The sequence below is a fragment of the Eschrichtius robustus genome, chromosome 3 (assembly GCF_028021215.1).
Source record: "Eschrichtius robustus isolate mEscRob2 chromosome 3, mEscRob2.pri, whole genome shotgun sequence".
Taxonomy (NCBI): domain Eukaryota; kingdom Metazoa; phylum Chordata; class Mammalia; order Artiodactyla; family Eschrichtiidae; genus Eschrichtius; species Eschrichtius robustus.
Window position 1 is genome coordinate 109455676 of NC_090826.1, and position 11912 is coordinate 109467587.

At 44.1% G+C, this 11912-nt stretch overlaps 1 protein-coding gene across 2 annotated transcripts; it reads right to left on the bottom strand.

Annotated features, from left to right (window-relative positions):
* Positions 1-55: 55 nt before the first annotated feature.
* VPS72 (vacuolar protein sorting 72 homolog) lies at positions 56-10795 on the bottom strand. 2 transcript variants are annotated; one of them, XM_068540757.1, is made up of 6 exons: positions 10566-10795; positions 7097-7249; positions 6804-6918; positions 6216-6392; positions 1139-1283; positions 56-643 (listed from the first exon to the last, which is right to left on the bottom strand). In XM_068540757.1, exons 1-6 carry the CDS (start codon positions 10680-10682, stop codon positions 256-258), a joined length of 1095 nt encoding a protein of 364 aa, XP_068396858.1. In that variant the 5' UTR covers positions 10683-10795; the 3' UTR covers positions 56-255. The 2 variants fall into 2 exon arrangements, with proteins under 2 accessions (XP_068396858.1, XP_068396859.1); XM_068540758.1 differs by having other exon boundaries at positions 340-623; positions 10566-10794.
* Between the last annotated feature and the right edge of the window lie 1117 nt (positions 10796-11912).

An 11912-nucleotide genomic window follows, 5' to 3' on the forward strand; every position in this document is an offset into this window, starting at 1 on the left:
CATATATACTCATTCACAAATACTTTTTGCTCCCAACCTAGATTAGACACCAGACAAAAGGGATCTTTCTATTTTATTAGATTAAAAAACACAAACAAAAGCAGCAGGAACTAGGGGAAAAGATAGGGAAAGAAATACAGAGAAGGGCTGGACAAAGACCAGCATGACAAAGGGGAGAAGCAGGCTTCTTAAGAGCCCTAACTTAAGAGCCCCAAGTTAGGACAGGAAAGAGGTTTCTAAGGACTAGACATCCCTTCATTTGATGACAATTTTCTGGCGCAAGGCTCGGGGCCCAGAGCCAGGAAGGGGCTCAGGAGGTGGTGGGCCAGGGCCCAGGGCTGAAGCAGTGGGCGGCAGTCCGTGGGCAGTGATGTACTTCTTGTAGGCCTCACGGATGATCTTGAAGGCTCGAGCAGTGGCGTAGGGTATGTCTGTAACAGGGTCCCGGTACAGGGCTGGGCGATGGGTCACTGGGCAGACCTCCCGAACAGGGACCTTTGGAGGCCGCCCTTGGGGAAACCATTCCTCAAACGTCGCATCATCACTAAAAGTGATGAAGGTACGTGAGCAGCGAGCAGGAGGGATGACGGGTCCAGTCCCAGCACGGGGTGTCAATGCAGAAGCTGTGGGAGCAGGATCAAGTCTGAGGGAAAAAACAGAGAAAAACACAAAGAGCCGAGGGACCTCCCTGGTGGTCCAGTGGTTAAGACTCCTCTCTCCCAACGCAGGGGGGCCTGGGTTCGATCCCTGGTCAGGGAACTAGATCCCGCATGCACACCGCAACTAAGACTGAGCGCAGCCAAATAAATAAATAATTTTAAAATTAAAAAAAGCTGAGGAGAGAAAACTGATAAAGAGATCAGACAGGTGAGGAAAGAGGAGGCAGTGGGTGGCAACATTCTGAGAGAATCTATTAAGTGACAGAACAAAACAAAGCAGAGCCGGATGGAAAAACAGAAAAGGAGAAGAGAGAGGCTAAAAGAGAAAATAGGAGATGACAGGAAGAGGAATCTGAAAGATACTCAGGTGTTAGAGAGCTGTGTGAGGAAAGCAAGTGAGATGGGGCTGAGGGAATACAAGCTGAATACAGAAGGGAGAAACCGCACTCCTCTTCTCCCCTTGAGGTTCACTCACTCACCCTTCTACGTCGACATTCTCTTCTTTAGGGCCTGGCTCCCCAACTAGTGGCACTGTCACTGAATGGTAGGTGATTATGGGCCCAGGGCACTTCCGCTTCTTGTGGACCTGCTTCTTTTTGTCAGCCTCGAGCCGCTCATATGTCTCTTCAGGAAGGAATGAGGGGATGGTCAATTCCTGTCTTCCCAAACCCCAGTTCTGTCCTACAGTCTCTTATCTTCCTGGCTGTCTAGTCACTGCCTACCCAAGCCAATCAGGAAAGTCCTCTAAGGCCCTCAAGCATCTGCCATTTCATAAGCTTTCTGCTTGCCCCTCTTGACATCCTCTCTGCTCATCATTTCTTAGGTCCACTTGGTTCCTCACCCACTCAGAACTGTAGGACTTCAGAGTTGAAAGGGACCCTTTGATGAAGAGCCTACTCATTTCCCCAGATACCCCTCCGTTACTGCCCTGTCAACTTGCTCCCATCCAAGGCAGCACACTGCATCTTCAGGCATCTCTAATCATTAGAGTTCTTTCCCATTTTGAGCTGAAACATACTTCCTGTTGACACCGTTTTACCTTTTAAGGCCATAAGGGACACAAGTCTAACCTGTCTTCCACTTGACAGTCCTTTAAATAGTTGAAATTAGTGTCCACGAAGCAACAGACAAGGGATTAATCTCCAAAATATACAAACAGCTCATGCAGCTCAATATCAAAAAAACAAACACCCCAATCAAAAAATGGGTGGAAGACCTATATAGACATTTCTCCAAAGAAAACATACAGATGGCCGAGAGGCACATGAAAAGATGCTCAACATCACTAATTATTAGAGAAATGCAAATCAAAACTACAATGAGGTATCACCTCCCACCGGTCAGAATGGCCATTATCAAAAAATCTACAAACAATAAATGCTGGAGAGGGTGTGGAGAAAAGGGAACCCTCTTGCACTGTTGGTGGGAATGTAAATTGATACAGCCACTATGGAGAACAGTATGGAAGTTCCTTAAAAAATTAAAAATAGAATTATCATATGACCCAGCAATCCCACTACTGGGCATATACCCTGAGAAAACCATAATTCAAAAAGACACACGCATTCCAACGTTCACTGCAGCACTATTTACAATAACCAGGTCATGGAAGCAACCTAAGCGTCCATCAACAGATGAATGGATAAAGAGGTGGTATATAAATGCACTGGAATATTACTCAGCCATAAAAAGGAACGAAATTGGGTCTTTTGTAGAGACGTGGATGGACCTAGAGACTGTCATACAGAGTGAAGTAAGTCAGAAAGAGAAAAACAAATACCGTATGTTAACACATATATGTGGAATCTAGAAAAATGGTACAGATGAACCTGTTTGCAAAGCAGAAATAGAGACACAGACGTAGAGAACAAATGTACGGACATCAAGGGGGGAAAGGGGGAGGTGGGATGAATTGGGAGATTGGGATTGACATATATACACTAATATGTATAAAATAGATAACTAATGAGACCCTGCTGTATAGCATAGGGAACTCTACATAATGCTCTGTGGTGACCTAAATGGGAAAGAAATCCAAAAAAGAGGGGATATATGTATACATATAGCTGATTCACTTCTCTGTACAGCAGAAACTAACATTGTAAAGCAACTATACCCCAATTAAAAAAAAAAAAAAAGAAATTAGTGTCCGTCTCTCTCCAGGCTGATCACAACACCCCTTCCACTGAACCATTCCTCATACAACATGGTTCTGAGTCACTCCCTCCTTTGCCACCCCTGTGCCTAAAATACTCTTCTATTCCTGTACTTATCACAGTCTATGGCAGAGGCTGCAAGATGGCAGCCCCCTTTCGTGTTCTGCTTGATTTGTATAGCGTTTTAAAGAAAATTTTGAATTAGTTGCTGACATTTAAAAGTCAGGAAATTACATTTAAATACAGAGATTTCTGGTCCCTTTTAAAAATAACAAGAAAACCTGGCAACCCTGTGTCTGTATTCTCACAGGGCAACGATTAGCTGAGCTGAGTAACTGCTCCTCCTTTCAGGCACTCCTCTCTAGTTCACCATAGTTGCCCTGGCTGGACCCGGTGACACTGCTCTATGGCAGTTCATTGTTGGTAGATATGTCTCTTCCTTAAGGGCAGTGACTGTGACTCATATTACCTATACATTATCACGGTCACGCGGCATTCCACACGTTACAGGAATTCAATAAAGATTTGTTAATGTATAAACAGATCTAAATACTCCTGGTCCCTTTGTCCTCCTTAAACGTGGTACTGCGAACACAACCCTCTAGATAGAGTAAGAGCAGAAGAGTCCTCTGGACTACACCCCACCCCCACCCCCCCACACCCCCAGTGATTTAACCTCTTTTGTACTTGAATTCTGGTTGGTAATATTGCTTTCTTTCTCTTGAGCCAACCTTCCAACCCTTCTCTCGAACACTTCCCTGTACCCTCTGTAACTCCTGCTCTATAATCAGCCAACTCATCTATTTCCTCAATTTCCTCACTCAGCATGCCTTCCAAAACTTGCCTTACGGGAAACCTGTCATCCACGGAGGCCACCACTCTCCTCTGGTAGAGGCTGATTATTCTCCCACATCCTGGGCAGGATGTGCCTGTGTCCTACTGGGCCCCACACTTCAGGTCTCTTTGCTCCACACTCTAGATACCTCTGTTCTTCTAGTTCTTCAGTACTTCTAATACCTGAATATCTCTTCATTCTATCTATCACCCCTTCCAGCCTTCATTTTCCTTGTTATTTATTAATTTAAACCCTCTGTTTTATTTATTTTTTGGCCGCACAGCACAGCATGGGGGATCTTAGTTCCCCAACCAGGGATCGAACCCATGCCCCCTGCAATGGAAGCGCGGAGTCTTAACCGCTGGACCGCCAGGGAAGTCCCTTGTTTTCCTTTTAAAATCGAGCTTAGGTTCCTCAATCTATCAGTCATTCTCTTGTCAGTCTAAACTCCCTCGCCCAGACCTGGATTGCTGAGTGCTACTGGAGAAAAGTTACACAATAGGTAGAGTGGAACCCCAGAAATTCATGGTCCCAAACTTCAACAGACCCGCCAACACCAGCAGATGATCCTATCTCCACAACTATTTCAAACAGTCTTCACTCTCAAGCTTCCAACTCTATTCCCAACACCTGAGAGATGACAGTGCCTAAAAGACATCAGATGAAAACTACTGCACTGTCCTGCTCTGGATTTACAACCCTACAGCTATGAGCCACCTTCCTTCCTTCCTCTTAATGGAGGCCAATTCTTCCACCCATGCCCTAGCTCCCACCCCGCCTCCCATTTCTCCAAAACCCTACACTACTAACAATCCTTTCTTTCTTTTCTGTCTTTAAATTCTTTCAGTTGCATCTCACCAAAAATACACACTCTCCAATCTTTGATGTTCCCTCTCCTACCCTTCATGGCCAAATTTTAGAAGTCTGGCTTCCCAACCAACTTCCAAATGGCTTGGTCCCCAAAAAGTGTTAAGGTCATCTCTGACCTCCATGTCACCAAAACCAATGGACACGTCTCAGTTCTCTTCACTGGTGTCTCAGCAGCTCTCAGCAACTACTCTCTTGTAACAGTCTCTTTCCTTAGTGCTCTTATGACAAACTCTCCTGGAGTTTCCCACTCTCTGGCCACTCCTCATATTCTTTTCTAAGCTCCTCCTCTTATAGGAGACCATTACCTTTTAGTGCCTGCAGGACCTTCTTGAGCCTCTGTCTACTCTTCTCCCTCTATGCTTTCTCCCTGGGTAATCTCATCCACTCCCATGTCAATTACCATCCATATTCTAAAACTTCCGAATTTATATTTCTAGCCCAGATATCTTGTCCAAGCATCAGATTTGTGTGTTTAACTGACTCCTCAGCACTGCATGAATTGCTCATAGACACTTCAAATCCAACATATTCAAAAATGAACTTATTATTTCTTCTCCTGCCAAACAAGCCCCTCCAGGATCTCCTATGTCAGTTACCGATATCAGAAGCCTGGGAATCACTCTCTTTACAGTGGCCTGAAACAATCAATGTAGTCAAAGGATACAGATTGTAATTACAGTGACATCAAGTGACCACGTTATTTGTGATGGTTCTCATTTATAGGTTTTAAGAGATAGCTACTGTTTTAAAGCACGGCATTGCCATTATACAGACAGAGATTATATTTCCCATTTTAAAGCTAATATATTAAAAAAAAAAATGTCACGAGAATACATCCTGAAAATGTTGGAAATGAATTAAATCTTTTCTCAGTCATTGTGGTCTTCTGGAGTTAAGTTATCTAAATTTCAAAACTATCATTAAACTGAAATGAGTTGGGTCCAGATATTCTGGGTAAACAATCTTCTACTCCACAGTGAAATTGTATTTGGGTTATACACGTTCAATTATATGTGCTTAGTCAAAAAAAGAGACAGATTCAGAGAGAGAGAAATAACAAATTAAATATTGTAGGAGATTTCACCTGTTGTTTCACTCAATGAAAGTATGCCCCAGAGTGAGCATGTGATGGGAGGTACGAAATCTGCTGTTCCCTCAATTTCTCACGTACCTCTCGTGATCTGAGAATCCTCACCATCCTTCAAAGAAATGTATGTTTTTGTACAATATGTTACCAAACATGACTGTGTGCCCAATAGCACATAAACTGAAGAGATTTTAAAGAATTCTCACTTTATAGCAATGTATCCCATGAACTGACTGATTCTACTCAATTTCTAATTCTCATGCTCATTAAAGTAGGGAGCATCACCCCATTTTGTGAACAAGGAGAGAAAGATGCAAGTAGGTTGCAAGTAATTTGCCTGCAGTCTTACAGCAAATGAACAGCAGAACTAGGATCTGAACTGAGTTCTGTATGATTCTTATTTTAGACCAAAGTACTTCAATATAACTTGTTCTTCAGAGCCCTCATAACTGCTTACTTCCTTGCTCCTAATCACTTACTCTCCCCATTTCTTTCTTCTGATTCCCTTGTCCCAAATCTCCTTCTTTCCAGTTCTTTGAGTCCTCCAGGTCTCAGTTTTTCTCATGCTCCTTAGCCCCTCTACCCACTGTTCTGAAAACCAGACTGACCCAGTGAACGTAAGTTGAGCTCCTCTGTGATCTTGGCCTCCCTGAGCAGCTCCTCCTGGGTCAGTGGCCGCTCACAGTGGGGCCCCTTTCGCCGCCGTGACTGGCCTTGCCTCTCTTGTACCCGAAGGAATGTTTGTCGTGTGTGCTCAGCTGTAGATTGCCGCATGGACTTCCGACCTGGGAAGAAAATAAGAGAGGGAGAAATCTTTGAATTCATGTCTACCTCCTCTGTATTTTTTTTTTTTTAATTTTAAAACTTTTTATTTGGAAATCATGTCAAACTTACAAAAAATTTGTAAGAATAGTACAAAGAACACCCATGTATCCTTTACCAGATCACCTGTTAATATTTTGCCCTATTTGCATCCTGTGTGTGTGTGTGTGTGTGTGTGTTTTCTGAATAATCTGTGAGTTAAGTTGCACACATCATGGCTCTCTTCCCCTAAATACTCGGTGTATATTTCCTAAGAATAAGAATTGTCCTTACGTACCCATAGTACAGTTACCAACTTCAGTAAACTTAACACTAATACAATACTTTATCACCATATTTCAATTTTGTCAGTTGACCCAAACATCCCCACTCACTGTCAGAGCCATCATCCTGTAGTTCTAGTGGAAGCAATGCCTTCTCTTCCCGGGTCTTCTGAGAGCTACCAGCTGGGGTGCTGACCTTTCGAGGCCTCAAGCTCTTCAGAGGCTCCTGGGGACAGATTGGAATCAGACACCAGGGAAGAGAAGAAATAGAAGAAAGAAGATGAAGATCTTAGGAAGAGAAAACCAGCACAGTAGAAAATGAGATTGGTGTGGGGACAACTGGGACCTGATGAAAGGGAGACTACAAATTAAGGAAGTCCAAGAAAACCAGGCCTCCCCTGCACCTTATATGCTTTGGTGACTACTCGGCGCTTCCTTCTCGGCTCTTCTGCTTCTCCATCACTGGATGGTTCATCCCCTTCGTCGATGTCAAAGTCAGAGTCCACCTCATCCTCTGTGTCTGACTGGTCCCCTTGATACTCATCATCTCCTGATTCCTGAGGACATAGGGAGATGAGGTTCTCACTGGCATCAGTTATTAATGCCCCTCCAGGAGGAACAGAATCCCTCTGCTTATTGATAATGGCTGCCCCACTCTCCTTCCCATCCCAACATTTCATTTGCCTCAGGCAAGAAGCTTTCCTAGCTGATGGCTCCAGCACCACCCCTTCTAACATTAATTGATTGCCCTTCTCCTGTAGCACATTGTGTTAAGTGCTGGGGTACAAAAGCATATGGTTTGATCTCTACCTTCAGGGGTCTCACAGTCTAGTAGATGTCACAGCATAATTATAAAAGGAAGTTTTAATACAAGGCAACATATAAACTACCAAAGGCAATAAAATGTTACAGGTGTTCAGAGGAAGGTACACCTGCCATGAATAGGTGGCCTGGGAAGGCCTAAACTTTAGAGTTTATTCCTTTAGAACAAGGGCTGACAAGCTTTTTCTGTAAAGGGCCAGATTAAAACAGGTAGTGGGCCAGATTCAGCCAGCAGGTTGTAGTTTACTAAACCCTGCTTTAGACTCTAAAGAATGAAGAGGACTTGAGCCATGGTTTAAAATACTGGTAGTATTTAGATAACCAAGAGGGAAGAAGGCATCATGGGCAGATCAAGTGGCAGGAACAAAGATTCAGAAGCAAGAATGTGTATAACATGTTGATAGAATAAGCATTTAGACCTAAGTAAAGCAGAAGGTTTGTCTCTGGCAAGAAGTCTTCCTAGCTGACTGCTTTTGGCTCCAGTACAGCCTCCTTCCAACATTAACTGATTGCCCTATAGAGCTATAAGATTTGAAAAGAAGGTTGTATTCAATCTGTAGAAAAACTTAAGTGTCAGGCTAATAAACTTCTGACTTTAACTTGCAGGCCAGTGATTCTCAATCCTCTCCCTCTCCTTACTTGTCCCAGCATTGATAATCACTGTTGAAGTAAACTAAAGTTACTGAGAAATATGTCTCATTTCTCAGGTGAGTTGGGACAGAAAAATAGTTGGGTACTACTACTATCTATAATGGGAAGCCACCGAAGATCTGGGGGGAGGGGAAAACTGTATACAAGGGGTGTTTCAGAAAGCTCTGGAGGTGGTAGGATGCGCTGGAGTAGAGAACATGGAGTAGAGCCAAGGCCTGAGGTGATACAAGCTAGGGCTAAAACGGAAGCCACACTGGAAAGGAAAGAGGAAAAAAAACCAGTTGGGGACAGGAGAGTTAATTGGGTGGGGCTGCACCTCAAACATGTGGCTTTCTCTTCAATCAATGATGAGATTAATGGGCTAATCTTGGTACACATGGTGCCAAAGTAAGCAAATAACACAGACAGTTGACACTCCAAGCCAGCCAGCGTTCAGTCTTGCACTGATGACCATCATTTCCTCCCAACTGATGTTTGTGAAAGACAACCTGGGAACACATTAATCCCCTCAGCCCTGACCTGGTATTAAGTCAAATCACCAGAGGGTAGTAGTTCAACTACACATTAGCTTAGTGCCCAATTGAAATGCTTTCACTAAGTTACGTATTTACTACCATTCCTTTGGCTTTTATCGAGGGTCATTAAGAGACATGACTAGATAAGAGTATATTTTTACATCATCTACCAAACCCCTGTTACTTTATATATAAGGATACAATTCTTCCTAGGTTTAATGCTGAATAAGTTTATCTCTCTTAAAGAACTTATATGCTTCTTTCTTACTAAAAAAAGAAATTCAGGATTTGGCTGCCAGGAGAGTCACAGCTAAATTTAATATCAACTGCTATTACCATTTTAGCAGAGGCTCCTGGTACAATTACTTCTGATCTGTCTCTATTTTTACTGTTCCTACTTTTTGTTTCTATGGTAAGCCTCCTTAAATCCTTTTTGGAAGCACAAAGGGTACATATTAAATAACGACTCGTAAAATGACAGGAATAGGAAAATGGCTTTTGAAGGAGGGATGAGAAGGTTCTATTTTAAACTAATTGGTCAGGGCTGTGTAAGTAATGATTCCTAATCAGTCACCAAGTCCTGTGGATTCTATTTCCTTAATTTCTCTTGACCCCTCCTATCCATGTTTCTCCACTCCCACTGCCTCCTTCAAATCATTTTCCTCATTACAGAGTGATCTTTCTAAAGTACAAATCTGATCATGAAATAATCTTCTCAGTCCTTTGAACGAAGAGCAAAACTCCTTAACATGGCTCACAAGGCTGTACAGGATCTGGCCCATGCCTACTCCCTCTAACTTGTATTCTCCTTCATGGCCTGGAGAATGAGAGTAGATGTGAGAGTTCCAGACAAGGATCTCAGTGCCTTTACATATTGTGCCCCACCCCCTCGCGGGACTAACCTTCCTCCTCTCCCTGCTTCCAGTCCTACGGCTCTTCATCCACCCAAGACCTACTTTTCATACTGTCCTCAGCTTAAACATCATGTCCCCCAGGGATGTCCATCCCAAACAACAACTCTGGCTCCCATGTGTTACCACAGCACCCTATGCTTAACACTTATTTTACTCCTTATCACACAATATTTTAACTGACTGTTAACTCAGCTAATTTCCCCACTGGAGTCTGGAATATGTAAAGATAAAGAGGTGTTTTTAATTCTCTCTGTTTCCATAGAGCCTGTCACGGTGATTGGCTTGCTCTAGGCGCTTAAAACATTGAAGAATGGATAGATTCAATCAATAAAAATTTAACAAGTGCCAACTCAATCCGGACACTGGACATATACTGTTGAACAAAACAGACCACCTCTGACCTTACAGAGCTTACAATCTAATGGTAAAGTATAAGCAAATAAGCAAACCAAATCTAATTACAAATTGAAATATGTTTTATGAAGGAAATATACGGGGACACTTTTTTGGACAACCAAGGAACGGTTATCTAAGACATCTATACAACGAGATTTGAAAGCTGAAAAAGGAGTAGGCTAACTCCCTCTAATTTTTTTTTGAGAGGTTCCTTTCTTTACTTCACGTTAATAACCAGGCAGTGGGCCAACGAGTATATACCGCGTGACTACGGTGTGCCTGGCGTATGCTAGACGTCAAAAGTGCACTGAGTGACACAACTGGGGAAATACACAGTAGGTTTCAGCCACACTCTCGGGTCCTCCGCACAGCTTCACCATTCCTGACCCCTCCAAACCCATCCAGGGCTCCCCTTCTAGGACTCCAGTTTATCCCCCCATCTCGCCCGCCCCATCTCGAGGATCAGCTACCAGGGCTCCTCTCTCTTCCCCGCTCCCTTCTTTGTCCGAGGTTTCTCCCTTCGTCAGGACTCCTTTTACCTTTCTTCCCTCTCTCTTCCTGGGCCCGGCTCTTACCTCTGTGAAACCCCCATAAGTCGTCTGGTAGAACTCATCTTCCTCCTCTGCCTCCAGGAGCCCAGAAAGCCGGTTCCCCGCGGTCTTCCGGGGGGCCCGACCCCCAGCCAAGCTCATATGGCCTACACGAACTGCGTCGCCACCAGCAGCCCCTCACCCAGCACCGTTCTCTGGGCTCGGTGCTCGACACCACTACCTGCGGGCGGGCGGCGGAAGCCGGTCGCCTACAGGCAGAAGTAGCAGAGCGTCGACAGGCTCCTAGTCCCATCCCCTAGGCCTTCTCAAAGCTTCAGCCCCGCCCACTCCTGCGTAGAGACCACCCCAAGCTCCTCGCCCCAGTTCGCGCGCCCATCTGGGCTGTGGAATGACTCCACTCGGTGACACCAGGAGCCCCACTACCCCAAGTACAGAATTTGGGAGTGTAGAAATTTTCATTTAGAAGAGGTCAGTCTCCCTCTGCTCCAGTACGTTTTCCACTCTGCTGTCAGTAGAAACCTTTCTAAAAACGCAGATTTTGTCACTCTTCTGCTCAAAAATCTTTAATGGCTCCCTGTCAACTACAGGATAAAGTCCAAAATCCTTGTGGCAGAATAGTAGTGTGGTTAAGAGCACAGCTTTAGAGCCAGCCAGACCTGAGTTTGCGTTTGAGCTTAAGGTCTTCTAGCTGTGTGACTTTGGACAAGTTGCTTTACCCCGCTGAATTTCAGTTTTCTCATCTGTAAAGTGGGACTAATAATAATACCTACCCTTTAAGGTGGTTGAGAAGATTAAGAAATGTAATCCTTGTAAACTGCTTAGCACAGTATTTAGTAAGCACATAGATGTTTAGTAGGTGATAATTATTAATTTTTTTGTATTTATCTGGTTGCTCTGGGTCTTAGTTGTGTCAGGCAGCCTCCTTAGTTGCAGCTTGCCGGCTCCTAGTTGCGGCATGTGAACTCTTAGTTGCGGCATGCATGTGGGATCTAGTTCCCTGACCAGGGATCAAACCCGGGCCCCCTGCATTGGAGCGTGGAGTCTTAACCACTGCGCCACTAGCGAAGTCCCTAGGTGATAATTATTCACATGGCACTCAAGGTCCTTCATAATTTAGCCTCTCCCTGCCTTTCATAGCCTCGACTCCTGCCACATCATCCTATTCTAGCATCATTTCCCTGACACCAATTCACTGTCGTGCCTCCATGCTTTTCCTTCTCCTTAAAATCTCTTTCCTTTCTTGTCTATCTGGCAAAATTCCAATTCTATAGGACAGTGGAGTCTTCTCAACACCCATTTCTCTCTTCCCAGTCACAGCTCCTATAACCCTTGTGATCATGCCTCCTAAATCCTCGGGAATAGTTCCAATCT